Raw genomic sequence first — 27731 nt, 5'->3', positions numbered from 1 at the left:
GGAAAGAGCTAAGAGAGGCTGAAGATCAGGTAAAGACCCTTGAAGAAGAGAAGATTGCTTTGCTGGATCAACTTGTTGTAATGGAAGGCCTTGTTAATCCATCCGAGATTCGCTCGTAGTGTTTGCAATTATCTATTACTTGATCTTCTGATCGTGACACACACCTACATGTTATATATATAATGCGTAAATAGAAGTCAATGTTTGGCTCCTTTTATGAAGGGCTTTAGAAACTCAATGGACAAAAATCATCTGTAGAGCTTTTACAAGTTAAATTCTTGAGTTCACTAATATCTAAGATGTAGCTCAAATACATCAATCGTTGTATGTTTTTATTATTTGTAGTAGATTGTTCATATTTCTTGTTCACCTTCTTGAGTCCTATAGTTTCCTTTGAATTGTGATATACTGTTTTAGAAAGCAGCAGCATTCTGCCAGGGTGACACAATGTCACTCATGAAAGTTGTGATAAGTATAGAATTTTTATTGTTACTATTTGACCATCCTGCTGCTATTTAATTGAGGCATACTCTACTGTAGCTTCACTATCTTACTGATATTGAAAGAACTAGGCATATCTGCATATACTTGTTGGCCGTCCAACAAACAGCTGCTAAATGCCTGGACCTGACTGTCTAATTTGATCGTGATTGACCTTAAATTGTTTCCAGCAGTGTTTGTCAAACTACTAGACAATTTTATGGCATGCTGTCGATAATGTATAAACCAAGACAGTAACAATCATTCAAATGCATTCGCAATTTCGCATCCAAACACTAGTAACAAATTTAAATGTATAAATAATATGAAAATCCCTTGAAAGTAGCAAGTGAGAAGTCGTGATTAATGTATTGAAAAAGAGTTAGAGAATTTGAAATTGATTGAGTGAATGTGGAAGATATTAACTAATTAGCTTTGTTATAGTACAAATAAAATAGCATATTGACAAGCAAAATGTGTTCATATGCTTTTTATTGTTAATATAAATTTTCACTTACAATTTTTTTTTTTAATTTAAGGTAAAATCTTAAAATATTTAACAAACTATCTTAACTTCCCAGTTCCCACTTTGAAAAAGACAACACCAAAGACAAGTAGTATACATCACTATTACTGACTAAAACCTACAATTCTACAACAAAGTTCTTTCTTGTAATTAACAACTGACAAATTGTGATAAAGTAAGCTGAAGGTATCAAGATATAATTTCTTTGAATTCTGTGTTTGGTATCGCTTGCTTCTCCAAACATGTAGCTGTAACCTGTTTTTGGCAGTGACCGTCTTGATTCACCAGGACATGAGTATGACTGTTGTTCTTATAGTGACCATGTGGATATCACAGACCCTAAGCTAATATGTACATATTTACAAGCATTGTTATCTGACCAACCCAAGACTTGGTGTTGCAACCTGGACAACTATAGGACTGGTGACCTGTGATATTCCGTTCCTCCATGTTAAGAACCCAAATCCATAGCCCTTTAAGGGAGCTATCACTTTGAAATTCACAGTAAACTTGATCTTTTGTCCTGTTCTTGTGAACACTAACCGGGTTGGCACAACAGTAACATTAACTCCATCTGGAGACACCACTTCAGCTTCATATATACTTCTTGCTTTTCCAACATTAGTCACAACCCGAGTTGCCGAAAAGTAGCCTTCAAGATTGGGAACTGCAATAGATGGATAGTTGAGGTCAGATGGTGTTTTGAATGCTCCATCACATGTGCTGTTGTCTCCTGTAACGAGACGGAGTGACTTCTCATCATAACCAATTGAACACAGGAATGCAACAAAATCTTCTGGCTGTGAATCATATACCAGACCAGGTTCTAGAACTCTTGCAGGGTTCACAAACCCCGATCCATAATCAAACGCATTAGCCCTTCTTCTATCAGGATCAGCTCTAATTGGTTCGTGTTTCTTATCCAGAATTGTTGCTGCATAGTATTGGATTTATGATTAGTTTATTGAGCATAGATGGTCACTAGTCAAGCTTATGCAGTATAAGGTCTATGCAATGAATCAATGATCCTTTTCTCCCCTTTTTGTGTGATATAGTTAAATATTCATTTTAATCATGATTTTGATAAAATCTACTTTATGAGGGAGCGTTTTTTAATGTTTGATTAAGAAGAATCTCAAACAGACCACATCGAGTAATACAGGCACTAGATGATGTGAAATACCAGTAGTCATGATGGCAGATTTAATAGCCGACGGAGACCATGAAGGATGTGCAGCTTTGATTAAGGTTGCAATCCCAGTTACATGAGGACAAGCCATAGAAGTTCCTGATAGAATATTGAACTTCATGTTTCCAACTGATGCCGGAGACCATGCTGCTAGGATGTTCAACCCGGGAGCTATAACATCAGGCTACATAGCAGTACAACAAGACATCTTCGAGGATTAAGTTGAGAAAGAAAAAAATAGGGCATTTTATGAACTCAATGGCATATAAATGAGAATATAACTAACCTTCAAAATTTCTGGGGTTAAAGCATTGGGGCCTTTGGAAGAAAATGCGGCTGCACGCGGTGCAGGCTGAACTCCTACTACTGTTTTTGCCCCGGAAATCCTTGACGTAGGCATGCTATTCACCATTATATAAGTCATGGTTAGAGAATGGAAATAGGTGATTCAATATGTGTTATGTTATATCAAATAAAAAACAACCAACCTTGTGCTATTGATATAGGATAGAATCTGTTGTCCTGTTTTCCTTCTAACAATAGCGGAAGGTATCACAAATGGGATAGCAACATCTTGATCTGTTTCATCAATAAGTATCATCCCAACTCCACCTGCCTCTTTCACTACCCTACTTTTTTCCAACTTTGACTCCGTTGAACCCTCTTCATGCCTACACACCAGAACCTTCCCTTCAGTTTTGGTCTTGTTTAGTGAGCTACCCAAACAAAAACTGTAAAAATGTGGAAAAGAGGACAGCATTTTAAACTTAAAAAGCCATCCAATTGCTTTGATATTTAGACACCTCTAGATTTTGAGTACCTTGTGCTTCACCTGGATTGATAAGGAGTAAAATACCCTGCAAAGGCTTCAGATGCAGGAATTGTTCTTCTGGATGCATTCATTTCCAATAGACTGAGACTCTCACCCTAATGCAGTTATAGAGAACTAATCAATTGAAGTCCGCCAAGTGTGCAGAAAACATACGAAGTTACCAACAAAAAAAATCCAGTGTTGTCAATCACAGAAAACAGTAGTCCGTTCAAATTTCACTACACAACAATGCTATAACATCGCTATTGACAACATTATGTACTAAAGTGCGTATTATTTGGAAACAATAGCAATTTGTTCAAATTCTGTTACGCTATATTGCTTTAGTGCTGGTATAGCCTTTATTTAACAACACTATTGAAATCAACTTTACCGTGATGTTAACAGCATTTCCTAACATGATATCAGATGTGAAATCCCTATCTGTTGAGCTAGCGCCGACAGTGATAATCCACGGTGCAAGGTTTGTTGCAGAGGCAGGAGTTCCTTCATTTCCAGCTGATGCTACAACCAGCACTCCATGTCTAGCAGCATGGAAAGACCCGACAGATACCGCATCACTGAAATAGTCACCTTGAGGTGATTCAGGACCAAGAGATAAAGATATAATGTGAACTCCATCTCTTATGGCATCATCAAAGGCAGCTAACAAGTCCACATCATAGCAACCTGAATTCCAACATGTTTTGTAAACAGCAATCCTAGCCATAGGTGCACCTCCCCTAGCTTTTCCTGTTGCCAGCCCCTTATAATTCATGTTGGCCACATACCGTCCGGCTGCTGTCGAAGCTGTATGGCTGCCATGACCAGAGCTATCCCTTGCTGATCCGAAAGATACTTTTCTGTCTGACCCTTCTTCTGCTTGAAATCCACTCATATAGTATCTTGCTCCTATCACTTTCCTATAGTATATGATATCATCAATGATTAATCAATGAAGATGGCCCAACTTGAAACTAATGATGCATGTGAAGCCAAATTTTGAAAAAAAAATAATAATAATGAGCATATGATTAGATCAGAAACCTGTTGCAAGATGAAGCATTGAATGCTTCTCCTATTTGACAATGACCTTTCCATCTGCGTGGCACCGGTGGCATGTCAGTGTCTACAAAGCTTGGGGATTCAGGCCAAATTCCTGTGTAAATAGTGATCAGTGGTTATGATTAAAATCAAATAATATTCCCATTTATTATAGAAAAATCCATGTATAATTATTTATTTCCTTAACCATTTTCCAGTGTGATATGTTCAAGCTTAAATTTGATCAATTGGAGAGTAAATTAATGTAGTTTGTATCACAAGCAAAGCAGGGGATGAATAAAACATATTCATGTTCATTTCAATTTTCCTCTTTCTAGAAGGTTTATTATTCAGCCAAATAAGTTATTTTAACGTTTTAATCAATAAGTTGATTACCATAATGATGTCATGTCATGTGAAACATCATACTTTTCTTTAACCATAAAAGTAAAGGCATAGATATATACAGTTTCTGCTACTAAAGAAATAAATGAAGTGTGTAAATTCTTGTGAAAACCGAATAATAAATGTTTTCATGAGACTTCTAAGAAAAGGTGTGCATGTTATACTTGAGGATGATATAGTTACATAGAAGTTATGATATAGGCATCACCTTACAGTAAGAGTAAAACTTCTCACCTGTATCAATGAAACCAATAATGATATTTGCTTGGTTTTTGGTTGAGTATCCCATATTCTCCATTGTTTCATCATCCATAAGTCCCATGAAGTCCCATGAATGAGTAGTGTGCAACTTTCTTTTTGAATTGGGGAACACAGAAACCACTCCTGGCATTTCTGTTTAAATTTAAACCAAAACAAACAAAATTACAAGAGCCTTAAATACTGAAACTTAAGGATTAGTTAAACATTGTGTTTGTATAGTTCCAAAGAAACAAAGGAAAATTTCATATAGCCGGTCCAAACGGCCGAAACTGAGGAGATACCCCGGTGGACTAACTCGAGTGTCAAAGACCCTAATTACAGACAGTTTCAAAATCAAAAAAATGAAGAAAAAAAATTCACTCACTTGAAATTTGGTAAGCCTGTTCATCACTCAGCTTTGCTGCAAAGCCTTTGAAACCATGTTTGTAACTATAAATATGAGAAGCTTGTGCTTGTTCTATACTGTTAAAGAAAAAGGGAAAATCATATATACTGAAATAACATAAAAAAATTATTAAAAAAAAAAAGCAACAGAAACACTAGCAGGATATTCCAAATGAATGATAGCATTAATAATTCTGACCTTCCCTTATGAACATCTGCAAGCATTTGATGATTCTGCTTCAAAATATCATCTGGGTCTTCACTACTTTTGCTTCCCATATACACTACATAAACCTGTCAGTTACATCCATTCAAGATTCCATAATTTGTGTTTAAGACACCCAAAAGAAAAAAGGAAGAAAAAAAAAACAAAACTTTGTGAAAGCCATACCTTAGAAGAGAAGCAAAAGCTAGAATTTGCAACAAGCACTGCAAGAAACAAATTAAAGAAGGCACTGTTTCTATGATATGTAAAAGAAGACATTTTTCAAAAGAGAAAACAAGAACCGGGTTCTATAAATGAAAAAATCAATAAAAGAAAGCCAAGAAGGTAGAAGTTAGAAGCAGAATTTTGGTATGTGTGATATATAAAGTTAGTGTTTTGTTATCTCTTAATACAATGAGACTATTTATATATAACAACAAAAAAGAATGAGAAAACGTGGTGTAGTGGGAGTGAAGGCAAGTAATAATGGACAAAGAGAAAGAGAGGGAGAGTTGCTTTTGGAACAAGCAAAAGGAACCGCGAAGTTCCATATTTTTGTGAAACTGTTAGTATCTTTAAAGCAATGTAATGTTGTATTATCAAAACATATCAAACATTTGATATTTTTAATGATTTATTTAATGTAATTAATAATGGACGATTTGTTCTGAATTTGTGAGTTTGTGTGGTTGCTGTGACTTCAATCAATAGTAGTTTATGTCTCCATCTAAGAGGTGAGTGCATGATTAATCAAATAGTATTTGTTTGGAATTATTGACTTCTTCCAACCTGATGATGTATTTATGAAGTTTTAGATATTATTCATGTGATAAGCGCACAAATATATACTGTTCATATGATTAGAAAGATTCCTCTACTTTTCTCATAATTAAATGTGAAATTACATATAATTTATTTATTTATTTATTTATTGAATTTAATATCATGTCGACATTAATCATACGTGAATGTCATACGTAGTTACAATATTAATTATTGATTAACTTACTTTATCGATATAATCCAAAATTATTAAATATAGAATTATTTATATACTTTTATACTATTTAGGATATTAAAGGTGATTGGAAATTGGAACTTTATAACTCTAAAATAGCATTAATAACTTTTTTTTTACAATAGAGGGTAAAAGCCCAACAAAAAAGAAAACTATGAAACTAGTTGAATATTCTACACATGCAAATTTCAAAAATATCGTCAAAAATAATCTTATGAAAATCACTCGAAGGATTTTCCATGATAAAACAAGCAGAAGAGTCTAACGAAAAATTAAAGATAGCGAGTCAATCCACATATTTGTTGTCTTCTCTCCAAATACGACAAACTTGGACTTGCCAATCATGATGCAAAAGCTTGTGAATGTGTTTCACCAAGACGGGAACATTTCCGCCAAATATGCACTTATTTGTAACCATATCTATGAGGATTTTGGAGTCACTTTGCACAATAAGATGTGATATTTGTTCCCTTCGAGCCAACTCCAACCTAAGGTACATGCCCCACATTTCAGCTTGAAGAGCATCGCAAACTCCAAACTTCTTACTATAGCCCTTTGATCCATCTCTCTTCCAAATTACGAAGAAGACCACCACAACTTAACATTTATTTATTCAACTTTACCCATCCATTAGGAGGTTTTCTCCAACCAATATAGAGGGTGTCCTTAGTAGGTGGGTTGTGATAGAGCATTTGTGAAATGCAACCATCAATCTCTCTGGTGAAATTCTGAATTGTTGCAACTAGATTATGAGGGGGTTTGAAATACGCCTCAGAAATAGTTTTATTTCTCCAATTCCACAAGGATCAATATGTCGTCATGAACATTGTCTTTCATCCCCTCAATATTGACCATTATCCCAATTTGATTGAGATTAGTGAAAATCAAGTTCCTGCAATTAAGAGATAAAAAATTAGAAATAAAATTAGATGGTATGATTGGGATCCATGCCTGATTAGCATGCACACAATCACGCAAAACGTGAACGATTGTTTCGTCATCTCTCCCACAAAGCAAGCAAAGATGGGAGATTCCCACTTCCCATTTACTTCTCCAATAATTGATAAGAATTCGTTTTTTAGTAACCAACCAGATAAAAGTATGTATTCAGTGGGGGCATATCCAAGTCCATAAAGAGTTCCAATCACCTTCTGGATCTTCATTATTACCATGTCGCAACGTGTACTCACTCTGAATGGTAAACTGTTGAGTAGAAGTACCTCCCCAATCCAAAGTATCAGACCCATCAACATTAGTAGGGGTTAATAGGGATAGTAACTGGTGCACAATGTCAATTGGTAAGTTATCATGAAGGAATCTTAGGTTCACTCCCTATTGATATTCAACACATCTCGCACAATAAGAGTGGTATCAACCGAAGTCTAGGTCGTAGAAGAGAATAATGCACCACTTTTCGAAACCCACTTATATAGCCAGAAGTTGGTACGACAACCATCTCCAATTTACCAAGCTATATGGTGCTGAAAATCTTTCCACACCCCTACTAAGGCTCTCCACAAAGGAAGTTCATAATGTTTAGAGTGGCATTCAACCTTCACATTGTTGTTTCTTCCATACTTGTTTATTAGGGCTTTGCACTAAAGATCATCCAAATTGTGAATAATGTTCTAGAGCATTTCCATGAGGAAAATATCATTCATGCACTGCGACTTTTTGATACCCAAATCCCCAATAGTCTTCAGAAGGCAACAAACCTCCCAATTCACCAAGTGGGCCTTACGCCCCCGTTTAGTAACCCCCAAATAAAACCTCAATGAAGCTTTTCTATCACATCACAAATTAACTTAGGAACCTTCACATATTGCATGTAGTAATAAGGGATCAAACTAAGAACAAACTTATTAAGGGTGATTATACCAACCAAGTTGAGACAATGTTGCTTACAACCACTTGGCCTATTTTGGATGTTGCTAACAACATGACTGAAGTTATCCCTGGTCGATCTCCCTGCAAAAATATTAGCCCCCCAAGTATCTACCTAAATTGTTGGCATGTGAAAATCCTCTCTGTTGTAAAATATCACCTTTCAGTCGAGGATCGATATTTACAGAGAAAAATATATGAGTTTTCTAGTTATTGATTTTTTATCCCGAAGCTTGGCAAAAAAGCTCCAAGCAATGCATCACACAATACACATGTTCAATAAAAGCATTTGCAAAAAGAAGATCAACAACGAAAATAAGATGAGAGATTTGGGGACCATACGTTCATGCACGCATTGGTTTCTAGTACTCAGCTTCAACCTAATCAACAATAATATGAAAAATTATTTCCACACAAATGACAAAAAGATAGGGCGAAAGAGGGTCCCCTTGTTTAATACTTCTCGAGGCGTTAAAGGTTTAAGTCTTCTCGCTATTCCACATGATTTTATAGTTGGGGGACGAGATGCAATGATGGATCACCTGGATAAGCTTTAGAGAAACTTGCAGTTCTCCACACAATTCTCAATAAAATTCCATTTTAGTCTGTCACAAGCTTTTTCCAAATCAATCTTAAAAGACATAAATATTTTCTCACATTTCATTTTGAGACATGGAGTAAACTGTTTCCTGGGCAATAATAATGTTATGATGTATACTACACCTTGTAATAAAGCTCGATCGATGATGAGATATGATATCGTTCAAGAAAGGCTTGATTATGTTAACAATAACTTTAGAAATAACTTTATAAACAACATTGCACAAAGAAATAGGCCTAAAATGTGACACAAGTTTTGGTTTATCAATTTTAGGAATCATTACATTAAGGGTGTTATTAATGAAAGGAATGAGAGAAGGGTAAACCCAAATACGATTAACATATTGAAATAAAGAGTTAGCAATGGTATCCCAAAAATGTTAGAAGAATATAGCAGGGTAGCCATCTTCTCTTGGTGCTTTATGGGGCCTCATTTCAAACAGAGCTTTATTGCATTACATTCATTGACTTTTTCTCATTGACTTTAACATCTTCCACATTAGGTATCTCCTTTTTCAATTGTCCTAGTTTTTAATCATCGGTGATTAGGATTTGTTGTTTTGCTTCCCCATCCACTTGTTGCTCTTGCTTTTTTCTAGTCCAAACCAAAGTCTTATCGATCGTAGTTGAAACCAAGGATCACCACTAATCACTTTTATCTTGTCTTTTTTACTATCAAACTTGACCATTAAAAAAGAATTTTTAATATCCATTAAATTTAATACTCCACGCATGTTCCACACACTTTTCAATTAATTTTTCATGATATTAAAACCCAGCTTTTTACCAAATAGTTTGACAACCAAAACATTTTGCCATGGTATAGAGACCCTTATCCATAATCTTAGAACATGAAGCATGGCGCGACAGTCTATTTTCTCTTAAATGGATGACTCATATTGTTGCAAAAAAAGGATTGTACATATATATATGCATTATTTTTGCCAAAAGTATATGACTCGTTATTCCATTTGAAAAAATAAAAAGTTACGCTTTTTATTTTATAAACTAAATAACATCTGTTGTTCGTTAATTTAATTTCAGTTAATATTTTAATTTTTTTTTTGAGGTAATCTTTTATTTTAATTTTAAGTGACAATTTGATCTTTTATGTTTTAAAATGTCAACAATGTTTTTTTTTTTTTTTTTTAAAAATTTATTAAAATAACTCATAAAATTAATTATCATCTTCAATATAATGCAATTTCATCAAATTCATAACTTAAATCTTTAAATAAACTCATATTATCATCTTTAACAACATCAAATAAACAATGAAAATATGAGTTTATTTGAAAATTTGAGTTACAAATTTGATAAAATTTGTATTATATTAAAGAATATAATTAATTTTATGGGTTTTGTTTGAAAATTTTAATGAATTTTTGTAAAAAAAATAATAACATTGTTGACATTTTAAAACATAAAAGATCAAATTGTCACTTAAAATTAAAATAAATAACCAAATCAAAATAAATAAATAAATGACTAAAGAAATTAAATTAAAAAACCACGGATGATATTCAATCTATTTTATATTTTCATCACCCAGAACTCTAAAAACGCATTCAATCGATCATATCCAAACCAACTAATGTTTTATATTTTATTTTATATTTCTTAAACTCCAATCCTTAATTTAAGTTTTTCACATCTAAACTAATAAATTAACATAGCAGTCTAAATTTCAAATTTAAATTTTAAAATTGAAATTTAATCGTTGAATCTTAATTAAATAGTTTAAATGTGTAGAACTACACTATAATCATAATCTCGATTCATATTTGTCATCTCATGCTCACGTAATAATCACGTAGATTCACGCTTATCCTATATATATATATATACTGTCTTTTTCTCTAAACAAATAATTAAGATGGTTTGAAGGATGGATTGGAGAAGTCCTTACTTAACTCATAGTCCTGAATATGTCAGCACGACACAGATTGACAACGAGAAGGTGATGGATACACGTGTCACATACTATACGGTATAATGGTTTTATGTTATGTTTCAAATAACACATCATATCATTCAATAATTTGTATCGATTAATATCTATAAAATTAAAATAAAATATTAAAAATTTAATTTTAATTTTTTTATGTTTATAATTTAATTAATAATATATAAATAATTAATGTATTTTTATAATTTTACATCATAAAATTTTATTTTACGTTATTTTATATATGTCAAATTATTAATTAAAAAATACGAGAGATGATCAAAATCATTAATTCTTAAAATAGATGGATTAATTTCATAAAATTATAAAAATAGATGAATCAAAACTACAATTAAGACTAAAGTTTATTAAAAATTAAAATGTACTCTTGTAAGATAAAGATAAATTTTATTGTAATACTTTTATAAGTGATTTTAAAAAATAGATTTAAATATAATTTAAAATATTTATTTTTTACCTAATATTCATTTTAGTTATCACTATTTCAACCAACTATATAATTATTATCATGGATTGTTGAGATTAAATTTTGGATCACTTATAAAGTTAAGTATGCAATATTAATAAGAATAAAATGAAAATATAGTAAACTCTGATAAATATAATTTGTTTCAAATGGTTTAAATATGTTTCAAAACATGTAAAAATATTTTTTTTTCAAGTGCAAGTCTATTATTGAGTTAAATGGATGTTTTTTTTTTAAAAAGAATATTATATTATATACATATCGATAATTGTTATAAGTGATTTATATGATCGAATATTGTTATAACTTTTGTTGTGTCCGTAACAATTTCTAAAATACACCAATTGTAAAATATAAAGGACTAAAGTAAAGATAAATGACAAAAAAAAAATTAAATAAAAGATACATAATCAAAATTATATTTAAAAAAAAATAATAATATTGAGGAGACAATGTCAATGTCAATCGTGGTCTTGTTTAACATGAGATATTAGTGAGTTAAAAACAATACTTGAGATATTAGTCGTTTTATTTGGGTACGAAGCACAAAGATAAATTGATTTAAAAAATTAAATAAATTTTTAATTTTTATAAAATTTTACTATTTTATTTTAATTTTAATAAAAAGTTTCGTCAATTTTAGTTTTGTTTTTTAAATATTTATTTTTTAGTCTCTGATTTTATATTAACTCTTATGTATTCTTTGAATTTTTGAATAATTTTTTGCATTAGTGTTAAGAATATTATAAGAAAATTTTGCACACAAATTAAAAAAAATTTAACGAGCAATAAATTAAATATTAATTCTTAAGTGTCAAAAACTTAATTTTTTTAAATATTTGCAAGAAATTTGTTAAACATGTGTTTAATATTATTGGAGTTATAGATTGAAAATCGATATATTTCTTAAGGATTAGTCCTTTTCATTTGGTGATATGCATGCAGACACATAAATAAATTTAAATTTCAAGATTTGATTATTGTTGTTGCTAATTGAACCTCATTTAGATACTTAAAAGATGAATATGAGTTTTATTTCTCATGGATTAATCTTTTTCATTTGGTGATAAACATGCATGAAAACAAATTTGAATCTCAAAATTTGATTATTATTGTTGCTAAATGAACCTCATTTAGGTACTTCAAAATGAATATATAACTACAATTCTGCATTTATTAATATTTATTGAAATTTCTCATTTATCAAAAGTACTAACATGGTGGTATACTTTAATTTTTTTTTTCTTCTTAATTAGCCACAATTGGCTTTGTTGTATACTTTTATCCCATATAGTTAAACATTTATTTTCTTTTTGTTTACGTCACTATGGTTAAATAATTTTTCATTACTTCTCTTTTTTAGATAGTTAAGCAATTATCATTTTAGGTGTTTTTCTTTTGTGGATGTTAAATTTTGTTCACCAAAAATTATTATTTGAAGATTACTAAAAATTGATGTTTTTTATTTTATTAAAGAAAGTGTTGTTAAAACATTAAAAGAGATCTAAAAATTAATCGAAGATGTTTAACAGTTAAACACACCGACGATACCACTTTTTATATAACTTTGTTTTAATCAATATAATCACAATTAGTATATTTAATCTTGTAATTTTCACTATTCGTTATATTGTATTTTCTTTGATTGTATTATTTATTTCAAGTTAAAAGTTTTACTCTACACTTTTAATTTATGAGAGATTATTAAATATTATTTTTAGAATGAAATATAAATAAAAAATAATAATTTAAAATTTTATATATCTAATTAAAATTTTATTATATATAGATAAAATTTTTATTTACAATTATTTTTTATATTTTATTTTTGAGAAACTATCGTTAAGAGTTGATTAATCCTAAGAAAGAAAAAACAGATACGTAATAATAATGCATGACTGATGTTATAGGGTTTGATGAACGAAACGGCAGCACCAAAGTAGTTTGTCAGTTCATGAATTAATTAATAACATTCAATATGGATCTCACCAACAACCAATAATGGATAGCCACGTGTTATACAGCGATGACACAGAACATAAATAACCCTATCCTCACCGCTCTTGACCACCGTCCACCACCATAATCAACGCTCACGTGACCAACGTAACTTAAGTCTTAATTTACTTTTCTTCTTCTAACTGACGCTTTTACCCCTAACACTTCCCGCAATTCACACATCACTCCTCCTTCACGTTTCCCTCGCCATTCGCGTGTTACTCCAAACGACACCGTTCCGTCGCACTCTCTGTAGATCGGAGAATGTCGACGGAGAAAGTTTTTAACGGTAGAGATGAATTCACCGATTCTTCAAACACATTCCACTCTATTCTAGCATTATCGTTATGGCTTGGAGCGATTCACTTCATCATCGGATTGGTCCTCTTCGCTACATTCTTCCTTCCTCTCTCCAAATCTCTCTCGTTAGTTTTCTATCATCACCATCATCATCATCATTATTATTATTATTATTATTATTATTATTACTTTGTTGAGTTTTGGTTTTTTTGTGTTTCAGGGTTTTAGGTTTTCTGTTATTGCTTATGGTGCTTCCCGTGGAAGCTAAGAGCAAATTTGGTAGAAGATTATCTAGGTAGATTTTCGCTTTCGTTGTCTTTTTCGCTTTTTTTTCATGACGTACAATTTGAGCTTTTTTCACTTTTTATAATGTGTCAAAAATGTCCTTTTTGTATATTTCAGGTACATATGCAAGCATGCTTGTAGTTACTTTCCCATCACGCTTCATGTAGAGGACATAAAAGCCTTTGATCCTAATCGTGCTTATGGTTTGTACTTTGTTCCCAAAACATGACAATTGAGTTGTTAAGTACTCCTCCGGAGAGAAATATAGGCAAAAATAAAAATAACTGAAAGGTTGATTTAACTCGTTTTAGCTTAAGATGAGATGAGATACATCAACCTTTCGATAACAATTTTTGCCTACATTTGATTCTGGATAGTATATGTTGTTTCCATATTAAAATCTTTTTCTCTGCCTGGGATGATTTTTCACGAAATGGAACGATAAATAAATTGGGAAAAAAAAGTGAAATGAAAATCTTGTTTTTATGATCCTAGGTTTTGCTTTAGGAAGAAAAATGTCATAGAAAAGTAGGAGGATGGGTAAATATAGATTTGGATAATCATTTCATTGAATAGGAGCATGGTGACGACTGTGAAACGTTTTAATGTTGACTAAATTTGAAAACGGACATGAAGCTTAACTGCTAATTCAGTCTGATCTGTAATGCTTGATGTAGTAATTACAATATTTGTATGGGCCACTTTTTGCTTCTGTTCTTTGAAGCAGTAGAGAAATGTCCTGTTCTAGTTTTCTTCTTAATGTACTTGTTTTTTGTTGTTTAATTTATTCCATTCTTCTTCCTGCGGTGTCTTAGCTTAGAAGCTATCTGTAGGAGACCTTTTTCTTGATTTATTTATAGCACTATAGCCAACAATGATGATCGGATTCTCGACATTTTTACTCAGGCAGTTGTTTTTATTGCTCAATTGGATTCCTTTTATGTTGATGAATACCAAATTAAGTCTGGCCATTAAAGTTTTGATTTCTTTATTAAATAGACCTGGTGTTCTGTTGTTAACAACGTTGACTATCCTTTCATTTCTGTATTCTAATAATTGGGATTGGCCTTTTTGCATAACTACTTTTAATGAATACCCCAATTATAACTGTTCTGTTGTTAACAACGCTGACTATCCTTTCATTTCTGTATTCTAATAATTGGGATTGGCCTTTTTGCATAACTACTTTTAATGAATACCCCAATTATAACTGTTAATTGTTGTATTGAATTGGCTTCTTGCTTAACCCTGGTCTGAACTATACCAGAAACATGATTTTCATGCCTTAACCAAAACATGTTATTTGGTTCATCTCAGTTGATGGAGATTTCCTCATGTGTAATTAGTAATATTTAGTATTTACAATAAGCTTTATATCTCCTCATTGGTTGAGCCACATGAAATTCCTAGTTTGCTATAATTGCTATTTTAAAAAGTCAGAGAAATTGTTACTTCAGTTTCTCTAGTTTTCCTGGTTATTTTGGTATTTTTCTATTGGAAGGGGGTTTCAAAATCAAGTTTGTCTTCAGAATTTCACCTATATTACTAATTAGTCATTGGTTATACTGTTTTGGTGTATCTTCTTGTTAGTAACAACAGTGGAACAAACATGCAGTTTTTGGTTATGAACCACATTCAGTTTTGCCAATTGGCGTTATTGCACTAGCTGACAACACAGGTTTCATGCCTATTCCCAAAGTTAAAGTTCTTGCCAGCAGTGCGGTAAAACTTTTACTTGAGTCACTAATGATTAATAACAGTTACTGAGGATTCTATTACAAGTTTTTCTCTTCACATTTGAATGATAGGTGTTCTACACACCATTTTTAAGACACATATGGACATGGTTGGGTCTTACACCAGCAACAAGGAAAAATTTTATCTCCCTGTTAGCTGATGGCTATAGTTGCATTTTAATACCTGGTGGAGTTCAAGAGACATTTTTCATGCAGCGTGGTCTTGAGGTGCATTGCTTTTTGCCCTCGTCTTACTCAATGCTCATGTGTTTCTCCCCCCTTTTTGACCAGTCGTGTGATACTTTTTTGTTTTTGATAGTTAATGAAAGTATTCATTTTCCTCCTGATATAGAATTGTTTTCAATGCAAAGTTCAATGATAAGTTTTTGCAGGAATTCGTTTAGCTATGCAATCACATGGGCTTCTTTGGTTGTTTGTGAATTACTCTTGTTTTGAATTTCAACTTATATTTGTTTTTTCCTATTATATTTCGTATCTAGTTTTAATTTGGATGGGGGGAAAGAGAATTCCGTTCTTTTACTTTATTTGTTTTGTTTGAGTTTTAAGATCTATAAGCAGAAATCTTTCAGCCTACTTTATTGTATTTCTTGCATGTCGGAATACAAATCACAGTACAAGTTGAGTCTGCTAGAATATTGTAAAATAGATTATAAGCGACAAAATTATAACCAACTACTAATACAATAAGACTACACAAAGTATACAACAATTTTCGATATCTAGCCTCCTACAAGTATGTGTTGTCTATCAAACAAACAGGTACTGTCCAAGAATGCATTGGTTCTTCTGGGTTGGACTGAATCTTTTATACTGTTTCTATATATAGGAAGAAGAGGTCTATCCGTAAAATGGGTGTCGCAAGAATGACCTCCTTATGTTATTATATATTCAGTTTCATAGATGCTAACTGGATAGCTTGAACTCTTTTCTTTGTAGATTGCTTACCTTAAGGCAAGAAGAGGTTTTGTCCGCATAGCAATGGAGAAGGGCCGACCCTTGGTTCCAGTTTTCTGCTTTGGTCAGGTACTTATTTCTTCTCTTGATTATTTATTTTCATGTGGAAGCCTTACATGGTGCTCCTTTCACTTGACTTCACATGTCAGATTCAGAAAAGTGACAAATGTTACTAGAAAATCTACCTGTGTGTCATTTCCGTATCTGTCAACTTCATTTTCTTTGCTCTTCTGTTTTTGTTTTACCATGATGTATTCTTCACTCATAAGTTGAAGATAACTATCCTTTGGTATAACTTTGATACAGTCAGATATCTATAAGTGGTGGAAACCAAGTGGAAAGTTATTTCTGAACATTGCGAGGGCTATCAAGTTCACCCCAATATATTTTTGGGGTATTTTCGGGTGCGTGTTTCTTCTGTGTCAATTTGCATCCTTCCGAGCTCATTCTGCTTGAAATTAAACCTGTACAATTGACTGAATTGAAGGGGCCTATGCCTTCCACATTCAAAATGTTATCTACACGCAAACATTATTAACAAACAACAAAAGGAATTGGCACCTAATATAGAATAAATAGTATAATTGTGGTCAGTTTTTGTTGGAAATAAGCTTAAATTATTTGCTAAAAAATGTGATTGAAAAAGTGGGTTATGCAGCTCAGGATGTTTGCTTTTTCTGATCAGCTATCACCAATAGTAACTGTCAAGCTCTTCTTTTTAGAAACTTCTGCATTCAGAATAATTGATCAGTAGCGTAGCCAATTGTTGTGCACAACCAGAGTCCAAAGTATAGTTAACATGGAAGTTATTTCATCACTAGAACTTTTTTGTTTTAAACTAATCATTGCATCTCCTTTTTAGATCCCCATTACCGTTGAGACATCCAATGCATGTGGTGGTGGGTAGACCAATTGAGCTTGAGAAAAATCCAGAACCAACGATGGAGGAGGTATGCACTATCTTAAAAGCTATTATGTTAAATAGGATTAACAAGGATCCAGTAATTTAGTTTTCAAGATGGTAGTTAAGGAAATCTGGAGTAATTCTATAAGAAACTTTCATGTCTTATTCTTAGCTTTAACATACAATATACTTTCATAATCATGAACTAATTACAAAAATGTAAATATCATACACGACAACGAACTGTTTCTAGGTGAAATTCTTGATATTGTGACATTGGATATATGCTTCAGCTGGCCAAAATATTGGTTTCTTACATTATTTAAACCTGCTTTTAGGTTTCCAAGATACATAGTCAGTTTGTGGAAGCACTTCAAGATCTCTTCGAAAGGCACAAAGCTCGGGCTGGCTATCCAAACCTTGAGTTAAAAATTGTTTGATAAGGCCTTAATATCGTCTCATGTCTATCATTGGTTTATTTATGTATTTTCTGTTATCTTTTTTAGGGATGGGGGTTGGATGTAATTGGGGCCATGTATTGCATGTAATAAAAGGCCATCACCCGTAGTGTAACTGAATAGAAGCAATAATGCCGAATGAGGGGGTGGCCATCTTTAGTTAAGCGTATCTATTTTTTCAATATAGTAAATTAAATATTTGAAAATAATTTAGGTTTGGTTGAATTCTTAATGTTTTCCATGGTGGAAATTTTTTAGTATGAAATTGCCCTTCAATTATAATAACTTGTATATTTTGTACAAGTTTTTTAAATTTGTAATCGAAACCAATTCTGCTTATCTAGTATGAAAATAGAGAAGCCGGTGGAAACTTCTCACAGGTCGGCCAAGAATAAATTTGTACAAGGATACAACATATTAGCCCTATACTATAGTATGTTAAGGAGTTAGATTTTGAAGGAAATTTGAATTGTTTTGGAAAGCTAAATGTATATGGTCATGTATAGTATAATGTATATGTATATTAGCCATATACTATGTATATGTAAGAATGTTTGGATAAGATGATTCGACTCTCTTTCAACATACAACTGATTTAGACCGGATATATTTTTCGGTTCATTAAAAGAGAAAATGATGGATGTAATTACACTAAACCAAGCTGTTTCTACTTAAATCGGTATTTTGTACAATGGATATGTGTTAGATGTTTCAAAATGTCTGCTGACTACATGTGTAGCATATGGATTAACCTTTACAAGAAAGAAAGTAAAATACATGCATCAGCTACATCAGTGGCAGACATATATCAATCTTTCATCTGTAACTTGATATTCTGCACTTTAACTGATAATTCTAGCTTCTGCTCTTCAATATATTTTAAAATTGTCACCAAGTTCGACCTATAAACTTCACACTTTCTTTGAGCTCGGTCGAGCTGACGTGTCAACTTCTCAATTGTTCCGTGCAGGTCATCCTACAATAAAGATACATACATTATTAGAAACAAAACTGAAGAATATGAAAATGGATTATGGTTTTCACTGTATGTATGAAAGCAGGCATGTATTGTACAATTTCTCTTTGGGACTATCAAGAATGACAACAACCAAACCTTTTTACAGATATCTCTATTCATCCTACCATTTCAGTTTAATACAGTATATACTATATAGGTTATATCTGTGTTACAATCAGACATACCAATTGGCTGAAATGGTTTAGCTTAGCAATCATAAACAGCATAAAGTAGCAGAAGAAAACAGAAGATGTAGAACAAAAACAATAAAACTCAGGAACTAAAACGGAAAGAATTGCTTAAAATAATATTAAAAACAATCCAAATTGATATGGATAATTAATTAAGTTCCTCGGGTTGCTCGATGGCTCGGTGAAGTCAGTCATAAAATAGGTTTGTTCTCCAATTCACTCAAAGATAGTTTTGAGAGTGAAGCTCTCCAAAATTTACAGGGGCAACATGCATTAAAAACAAACATAGAGATAGACTAAATCAATGTGCAGTTAATGATTAAACTGTTAAAGCACTTTTAAATAAAATCAACAATGTTGTCTATAAAAATATAAAATACCAGTTTTAATACTCTAGCATGGTATAAATAATGATTTTGCAGTGATTTTGTCTTAGTTGTGATTTGGTACGGTTTTGCCTCAGTTGCGGTTTGGCACTGGTTTTCCATAATTATTTTTGCTATCGTGATTTGTTTCCCTGTTTGATTAGGAATTGGAGTCTTGTATTAGTATGAATAAGGGTTACTACTGTTAAGTCTTTTTTGTATCAAATCACAATCAACAATCATATGAAACCTTATTCATAATTCAAAGTGTTTATTCTTTATCTTCCCTCTCTATCTAAAACCCTATTATTAACAACAAATGGGAAGAAATATTGCTACACAAACAAACTGCTATCATAAATTACCTAGAAAAACATACCTCAGATGAAGATAGTTGTGAACTAAATTGAGTATCACTACAACTTGGAGTTGCTTCCTTGCTCTGATGAAGGTCTTCGTTACAAGTTTCATTCGACATGACCAGTCTTTCACCACTTTTTGATGCTAGTGCCACTTTATTCGCAGCCTCACGAAGAGCGCTCATAGACACATCAAAAGTCTTTGGGGACTTCACTGCCTCATCAACATACTTAAGAGCCTCGTGATGAAGATTATTGTATCGGATACTTAGAGATTCCAGTGCATCATTCGACAAATCGGTGGTTCGTTCATCCAATATGACACCACTTTTAGCATTCCTAAAGTAAGAAGGTTAGTCACCCTAAAAACAGTCAAAATGTGTCTACAAACTATACCAGAAAACTCAAACATTTGGCAACTACAAGTAGCTTTCATCTCGAAACAGTTAAATTTGACAAAGTAGGCCTTATGATTTTCCCCGTATTTGGCTACTCTATACACGATACTCGTTTCTTCTTCATCTACTTTGTTTGCCAAGAAAGTTAATGTCTCAATCAACTCTTCTTGAAATTTTTTAAACAATTTCCTTGTGTAAACTTTGGCTGCCTGTTTCTCCATGGGTGACGGAGTCTTCAGAACCGGAGCGGTGTTTATAGTGTCATAATCAGCTTTGATTTCTTTCTCGTAACGACTCTCCAAAGCTTTCTCATATTGCTTTACAAAAAGCTGAAGTGTTGTTGATGCATTGATATATCCATCAAAGTAAGAGTTTATGCTATCACTTTGTTGTGTTATTGACATTTCTGCGAAAAACAAGCCCCTCATGTACACTGGAACCCACTGCCGTCTATCGTCGTAAATTGCTTTGAGCCATTCATGTTCTCTGAGATCATACATATCAACTAGAGAGGACCAACAAGTCTCAAACTCCTCAATGGACTCTGTCAAGTTTACACATTTATGGAGGTCAGCTTCAAAGTTATGATGCTCAGAAAGCACATGAGACAACTTCTCTTGGCATTCTTTAAAAATGTGCCACTTGCAGAACCGGTGGCGTGTACCAGGAAAGACACGGTTGATGGCTGAACGGATCACCCTATCATGATCAGTAGTAATTGAAACTGGAGGTCTTCTTGACATTGCTTCAAGCCAGGTTTTGAACAGCCAGACAAAAGCTGCCTCAGATTCATTTACCAGGAAAGCACAACCGAATAAAACAGGCTGCCCATGATTATTTACGCCAGTGAAAGGAGCAAAAGGCAATCTATAGCGGTTCGACCTATATGTTGTGTCAAAGGTGACAGTGTCACAAAAGTAAGAGTAATTAGTCCTTGCTTTAGGATCAATCCAAAGGAAATTACGCATGCAATGATCTTCACCACCCACTACAGCATAGAAAAATGAAGGATCCTCTGCTTGTTTGCTCTTCAAGTAATCCAAGAGGATTTGAGTGTCACCTCCAAGGGTTCTTTGCTTACTGCTTCTAATATAATTCCTACAGTCACGCTCGGTGAAACCGATATTACTAATTGCACCATATTCCTTAATAAGTGCAGACATAATTTCACTAGGCCCTATTCCAGCCCCCTGCAAAGTATCAATCAACAACTTCGCCGGACCTGAAACGTGGCGATGGGAACGAAGGCAATGCACCTTATCAGGAGGAACCAATTCATGATTGTGTTCCTTGACAAAGGAAGTAACAACCCATCTGCTACCATCTCGAATCTTCACAACCAACGTAGCCTTGCAACCAACACGAGTTTCAGCACGAGGCCGCTTAACTCTTCCATCGAGAGGATTCCTCTCCTTCTCCACTCTAAAACCTTCTTTAGCACACACAAAAGACCTCTGAATTATAGCACCATCGCGACTTGAGTGGCGAGACATGCTAACCCGCGTACTAAAACCAACGCGGCGAGCATACGAATTATAAAAAGCCTTAGCAGCCTCTTCTGATTCAAATTCCATACCTTTACAAGGTTCAAGAATTGTGTCCCCTCCAGGAATGTAGGGATCTATAGTAGCAGCCGGAGCAGTCACCTGAAAACTACTGTCAATATCCACAAAGTCTTCATCATCTTCAACAGGGTGCTCAATGTCAATGCCAACATCATCATCATCATCATCATTATCCCCAAAACCAGTCATATCAAATTCAATAACCTCATTGCTTAAATTCATAGGTTCAAACTCCATTTCACAGAAAACCCAATAATGAAAAGATTATAAAATCTGATCAAGACAGTAACTTTTTCAAAAAATTAGAGAGTAAAAGAGCAAAAAACAAAAGGGCTCTACACAAACCAAGAAATTAAAGAAAAATAGTGTGATTCATCATCCTCATCATGGTAATAAATGTGCATGAAAGAAAAGAAAGAAATGGCAAACCCGGAAATTGGAAAGGAAAAGAAGAAGAGAATGAAAGGGGAAACAACATTTACTGTATCTTCCTTTGAATTCTTCTAATTCTAATGCTTAGCGCTAAGGGGTTTTCAGGTCGATGATGATGAATAACCTCTTTTGTTTTAGACTAAGCAATAGAAGCTCAATAAGAACTAAATCTTAATTTAATGATTACCAATTAACTATATTAAATGAAAATCTAAATGGATTAGACTATCAAATCAACTATATCGGGTAAAAACTTAAATGGATTAGACTTAAATACTAATCGATCATCTCATTATAGAATGATATTGAGTTATCTTTTGTTTGAATAAATCATTTGTTTTATTTGTGTTTTGGCCTTTTGGTATAAAACATAAATAAATTTTGAGATTTTTAGTGCAAAATTAAAGTAAACGGCAATTACTTAATTTGTTTACAGTGTAAAAAATATATATTTCATCTATTTCTAAATATAACTGTATGTTATATATTTCACATTAAGAAAAGTTAATAATATAGTTAATGTGTTAATTAATAAAATTTTATTTGTGTATATATCTTTAATATTAATTATTTATATTTTAAGATAAATTAGTATTCTCTCTATCCCATATTAACTTTTTCATTTGCAATTTTTATTTATCTCATATTAAATTTAGTAGGAAATTTTTATCTACAAGCTCTCCTTTTAGGAGTTGTTTTGCATATTTCATGTACAAGTACAAGTACAAGAGATGATCATTTATTCCACATCTAAAGAATTTAAAATTCTAAACAATTCAAATGATTTAATTGCATTTCTTTCATTTATAAATTTTGTTATTTGATAGAAAAATTATTTTTTTAAATTTGAGTAATTTTTATAAATTAAAAAAATTTAAGGTAAAAATGAAAATTTACATTTGCGAAATTTAAAATTGAAGGACCATTATTCAATAATTTGAAAATTTGTAAGGAATCAATATGCAAAATTTGATATTATTTTTTGAATGACCAGTTTGAAAATATATGAACTAATGACAGAATTGTCAATTTAAATGTATTATAGGGACTGTTTTGTAATTTCATATAAGGTAAAAAGATAGTTTCAATTTCATTTTTATTTTTATTTAGGCTAAATACCATATGTGGTCTCTTAACTTAATTTCAGTTAATGTTTTAGTCTTTTATCTTTTTTTTTTCTTCACGATGTGATCCTTTATTTTAATTTTAAATAACAATTTGATATTTTATGTTTTAAAATGTCAATAATATTATCTTTATTTTTTGCAAAAATTCAAAAAATTCATAAAAAATTTCAAACAAAACTCATAAAACAAATTATCATCCTCAATATAATGTAATTTTATCAAATTCATAACTTAAATCTTTAAATAGACTCATATTTGCATCTCCAACAACATCAAATAAAGAATGACAAATATTAGTTTATTTGAAGATTTGAGTTACGAATTTGATTAAATTTATTTTATATTACAACATATAATTAATTTTATGGATTTTGTTTGAAAATTTTGATGAATTTTTAAATTTTTATAAAAAAAATAATAACATTGTTGACATTTTAAAACATAAAAGATCAAATTGTCACTTAAAATTAAAATAAAGGACCAAATCGAGAAGAAAAAAAAGATAAAGGATTAAAACGTTAACTGAAGTTAAGTTAAGGAATGACAAGTTTGTTGAGACAAACTCTCTATTTTAAAGTTTTGATGAAAATAAACAAAGGTTAATTAAGAATGTTAATTATGATTCTAAATGTTATGTTAATTTAACTTGTGTTCTTGAGTGGTTTTAATTAAGAGCAGAATCAAGCAAATACAAGAAAAGACAACAACAAGATCAATCTGCATCATAAACAGAGAATGATCTTCAGCTTCACCGAATTATCTATCACAGCATGTTGTTCAAAGTTTATCTACATCGTTAAACAAAGAATTTGCTCTGGAAATCATTCATATCTAACAAGTACATGGCAAGGAACAAGTACAAATAATCCAGACTCAAAAAGGATATTTGATCGCAAAGATCAAAGAATTCAAACATGGACAAAAGTCATGACGGCTTAAGAACTCCAAAATTCAAATGTCAAGAAAACTTGATCAAACTAGGTATATGACAAGACAAGAACAAAGGAAATACAGAACATTCAAAACGGGAACTCCAGAATGATCATTGAAGCTCAAGAACGTTCAAACTGATAAAACCAAGAACGTTAATCATTCTCCGTTTTTTGCACATCAACAGCAGCCTTGCATCCTCTCTGTTTCAGTCTGCAATTCGATTCAAATCTTCTCCAACCTCCTCTAGCTACACTCAAGACTCAAGACAGATAATGTACCATCCAAGATCAATGAAGAAATGTCAAAGAAAGGACAGAAATGCTTTCAATGCTAAAACATCAAAAGTCAAAAAGCTGTTTTCAAAGCAGCATTATTTTTATTCTAAAAATAATGTTTTAGTCAAAAAAGCATGGCCTCTCCAACAGCTATTTCGTACATCCCCAGCCTATAAATAGAAGGCCAGTATCTCAGTTCTTAGTAAGAAATTCAAGTGCTATGTAATCAACATTATACAATCACACTTAAGCTTGAAATTCTGAAAAACAGAGGAAACATTACTTTCTGCAAATTCGCGAAACAGCCACTGCTGCTCATTCATATATCAGTTGCGAAATTGTCATTAGATACTCTGTAAAGAATCTATTCTCAAACAAGAGTTGAGCAATATCAGATTCTGTCAAATTCAATCATTTGTAAAAACTCAAACTATAAGAGTTTCTTTATAGTTTGTTTAAGATTGCTTCCTATCAAGGTTAGATAGGTGTTGTGATTGCTTTCTGGGTGGAAAGTAATTAAGAAAGAAATAGATCAAGGTTGATTTATTCTAGGTGTTGTAAGATTAAGAAGGTTCTTCATTTTAAACACTTAGTGGAAAATCTCACAGTGTGAGGACTGGACGTAACCCACGTTGGGTGAACCAGGATAAATCTTTGTGTGGTATTCTCTTTCCTTTCTCCTTCTTTATTATACTGCATTAATCATTTAAGATAAAATAGAAACTGATTTTCTGCTAATTAAGGAACGTTCTCTGTTTTATAACATAAACCAAGAACGTTCTCCGTTTTCTGTTTCATAACCAAGACCATTCTTGAGTTATTTTCTTAAGTTTTAACAGGAATTTTTAAAAGGCATATTTACAATTCAAACCCCCCTTTCTTGTAAATCGACATTGTTACTTCAATTGGCATCAGAGCTCGGTCTCTAAAAAGTTCAAAAACACCTAACAAGTGTTAGAGAAAAGATCTAGAAGAATGTCGAAAGCAAAATACATTGTTGAAGGAGGATCCTCAAATCGACCTCCATTCTTTGATGGATCAGACTATTATTTTTGGAAAAACAAAATGCAGTTGTTCTTAAAATCTCAAGACACAGGAATGTGGCGCATCATCACAGATGGAGATTTCACACCAAGGGTTGATCAAGATGACTCGAATTCTGCTCTAAAAAAGGAAGCAGATTGGACAGCAGAAGATAAAGCTAAGGTACTTCTAAACTCTAAAGCTCAATTATTCTTATCATGTGCTTTAAGCAGGGAAGAAAGTGAAAGGGTAGATGAATGCACAACTGCAAAAGAAGTCTGGGATACATTGCAAACTCACCATGAAGGAACAAGCCATGTCAAAGAAACAAGGATAGACATTGGTATAAGGAAATTCGAATTGTTCGAAATGCAAGAAGGAGAAACCATTGATGAAATGTACTCAAGATTCACCACAATAGTAAATGAAATGCGCTCTCTTGGCAAAGCCTATACTGTGCAAGAAAGAGTAAGAAAAATCATGAGGTGTCTCCCAATCATTTGGAGACCAATGGTGACAGCTATAAGCCAAGCCAAGAACCTTGAGTCACTGCCTCTGGAAGAACTAATTGGAACTCTAAGAGCTCATGAGATAGTATTGCAAGAAGACAAACCAGTCAAGAAAGGAAAGGCAATAGCACTGAAAGTCTCTCAAGAAAAAATCACAGTTCCAGTTGAAGAGGAATCAGAAGAGAATGAACAAGGAGATGCTGATGAAATCGCGCTTCTCACTAGAAGAATTCAAAGAATGATGAGAAGAAGAGATCAAATCAAAAAGGGATTTCAAAACAGAAATCCTAAAACAGAGATTGACAAGAGTCAAGTCACATGCTTTGGATGCAACAAATTGGGACATTACAAGGCAGAATGTCCATCAAACAAAAATCCACCAAAACGATTTCCCTTCAAAAAGAAATCAATGATGGCAACATGGGATGATTCAGAGGAATCAGAAACAGAAGAAGAGGAAGAAGAAGCCAACATATGCTTGATGGCAAAAACAGAGGAAGATGAGGTAATGAATTCTGAACCATGTCATTTATGTCAACAAATGGGAAATGAATTTGATAACTTGCTAAATGACTCAAATCTCCTTATTCAAAAATGTAGTTCTCTGAAAGAACAGTTTTATAAAGAGAAAGAAGAGAAGGAAAGAAATCAAACTGAAAATAATTTGTTAAAAAAGATGATTCAAGAATTGAAAAGAACAAGAGTTTTTGAAAGTGAAGAATGTCAAGAACATTATGCGCTACAAACGGAGAACGTTCAACTCAAAAATAAAAACGAACTTCTCAAAACTGATTTACTGAACTTCATTAAAGCCACTGAAACTTTTCATAACATCATGGGATCTCAAATAGGAATTTTTGATAAAGCTGGTCTTGGTTTCAATCAAACTCAAAAAACCAAACTTTATGAAAACTTCTTTGTCCCAGAAAGAAAGGAAGAAAAATGCAAGACTAGATGCTCATACTGTAGAAAACTTGGACATCTAGAGTTTGCATGCTACTTCAGGAAAAGGGATGAAAAAATCAAAAAGAAAAAGCTTTTTAAACATGAGAATCATCCTGTCAAGATTGTTTCAAAAAAACAGCAAAACGGAGAATGTTCTCCAGTTTGTTCCCCAAACGGAGAAAGTTCAAAGTTACAAGTTGAACGTTTCAAAAAATCTGTTAAACCAAAGTTCAACTCTCCTAAATCATATATTGCTAAACCCATTTCAAAATCAACAAACAACACAGCTGTTTCCAAAACGAGAATGATATACCACTTAAAAACTAACTCTCAAGGACCCAAAACAAAGTGGGTACCTAAAACTGAAATGATATCACCTGCAGGTTGGTTTTCAAAATACAAAGAGAAAGCCTTGGTTCTTGGACAGTGGCTGTTCAAGGCACATGACAGGAGATAGAAATTGTTTCATAACCTTCAGCAAGAAGGATGGTGGTTCGGTCACATTTGGAAATGATGATCAAGCTCAAATTAAGGGAAATGGAACAATTGGTAAGACAAACTCTGCTCAAATAAATGATGTCCAATACGTGGAAGGATTGAAACACAATCTATTAAGCATAAGTCAGTTATGCGACAATGGATGCGAAGTCACTTTCAAGCCAAAGGTATGTGAAATCAAGAAGGCCAAAACTG

General features: G+C 32.5%; 4 protein-coding genes across 5 annotated transcripts in view; 2 read left to right on the top strand and 2 right to left on the bottom strand.

The window, feature by feature from the left end:
- The window catches only part of LOC101509048 (uncharacterized), a 1482-nt gene extending 1113 nt beyond the window's left edge, over positions 1–369 (top strand). The window contains exon 3 of the mRNA XM_073364403.1: positions 1–369. This exon is cut by the window's left edge and continues 16 nt beyond it. Coding sequence (XP_073220504.1) covers positions 1–119 — 119 coding nt within the window. The 3' untranslated portion in view covers positions 120–369.
- A 573-nt stretch (positions 370–942) lies between these two features.
- LOC101508302 (subtilisin-like serine-protease S) lies at positions 943–5893 on the bottom strand. Of its 2 annotated transcripts, none has more exons than XM_004512241.3 (11): positions 5492–5893; positions 5300–5394; positions 5081–5178; positions 4690–4848; positions 4054–4165; positions 3401–3929; positions 3028–3122; positions 2684–2866; positions 2482–2596; positions 2190–2379; positions 943–1940 (listed from the first exon to the last, which is right to left on the bottom strand). In XM_004512241.3, exons 1-11 carry the CDS (start codon positions 5582–5584, stop codon positions 1378–1380), a joined length of 2232 nt encoding a protein of 743 aa, XP_004512298.1. In that variant the 5' UTR covers positions 5585–5893; the 3' UTR covers positions 943–1377. The 2 variants fall into 2 exon arrangements, with proteins under 2 accessions (XP_004512298.1, XP_004512297.1); XM_004512240.3 differs by having other exon boundaries at positions 2684–2926; positions 5492–5892.
- Positions 5894–13166: 7273 nt separating this feature from the next.
- Positions 13167–18130, top strand: LOC101507992 (diacylglycerol O-acyltransferase 2D). Its single transcript, XM_004512239.4, has 9 exons — positions 13167–13665; positions 13761–13835; positions 13943–14028; positions 15441–15547; positions 15634–15789; positions 16519–16605; positions 16843–16940; positions 17399–17486; positions 17779–18130. The coding sequence occupies exons 1-9, from the start codon at positions 13505–13507 to the stop codon at positions 17878–17880; spliced, it is 960 nt and encodes a 319-aa protein (XP_004512296.1). The 5' UTR covers positions 13167–13504; the 3' UTR covers positions 17881–18130.
- A 411-nt stretch (positions 18131–18541) lies between these two features.
- On the bottom strand, positions 18542–22512 carry LOC101507669 (protein FAR1-RELATED SEQUENCE 5-like). Its single transcript, XM_073364372.1, is given in 3 exon segments — positions 18542–18874; positions 19852–20174; positions 20177–22512. Coding segments are annotated over 3 exon segments (2346 nt in total). The 5' UTR covers positions 22032–22512; the 3' UTR covers positions 18542–18706.
- Positions 22513–27731: the final 5219 nt, after the last annotated feature.

Source organism: Cicer arietinum, chromosome 8, assembly GCF_000331145.2.
Source record: "Cicer arietinum cultivar CDC Frontier isolate Library 1 chromosome 8, Cicar.CDCFrontier_v2.0, whole genome shotgun sequence".
In the NCBI taxonomy this organism is placed as follows: Eukaryota; Viridiplantae; Streptophyta; class Magnoliopsida; order Fabales; family Fabaceae; genus Cicer; species Cicer arietinum.
This window is presented reverse-complemented; position numbering and strand designations above follow the sequence as displayed.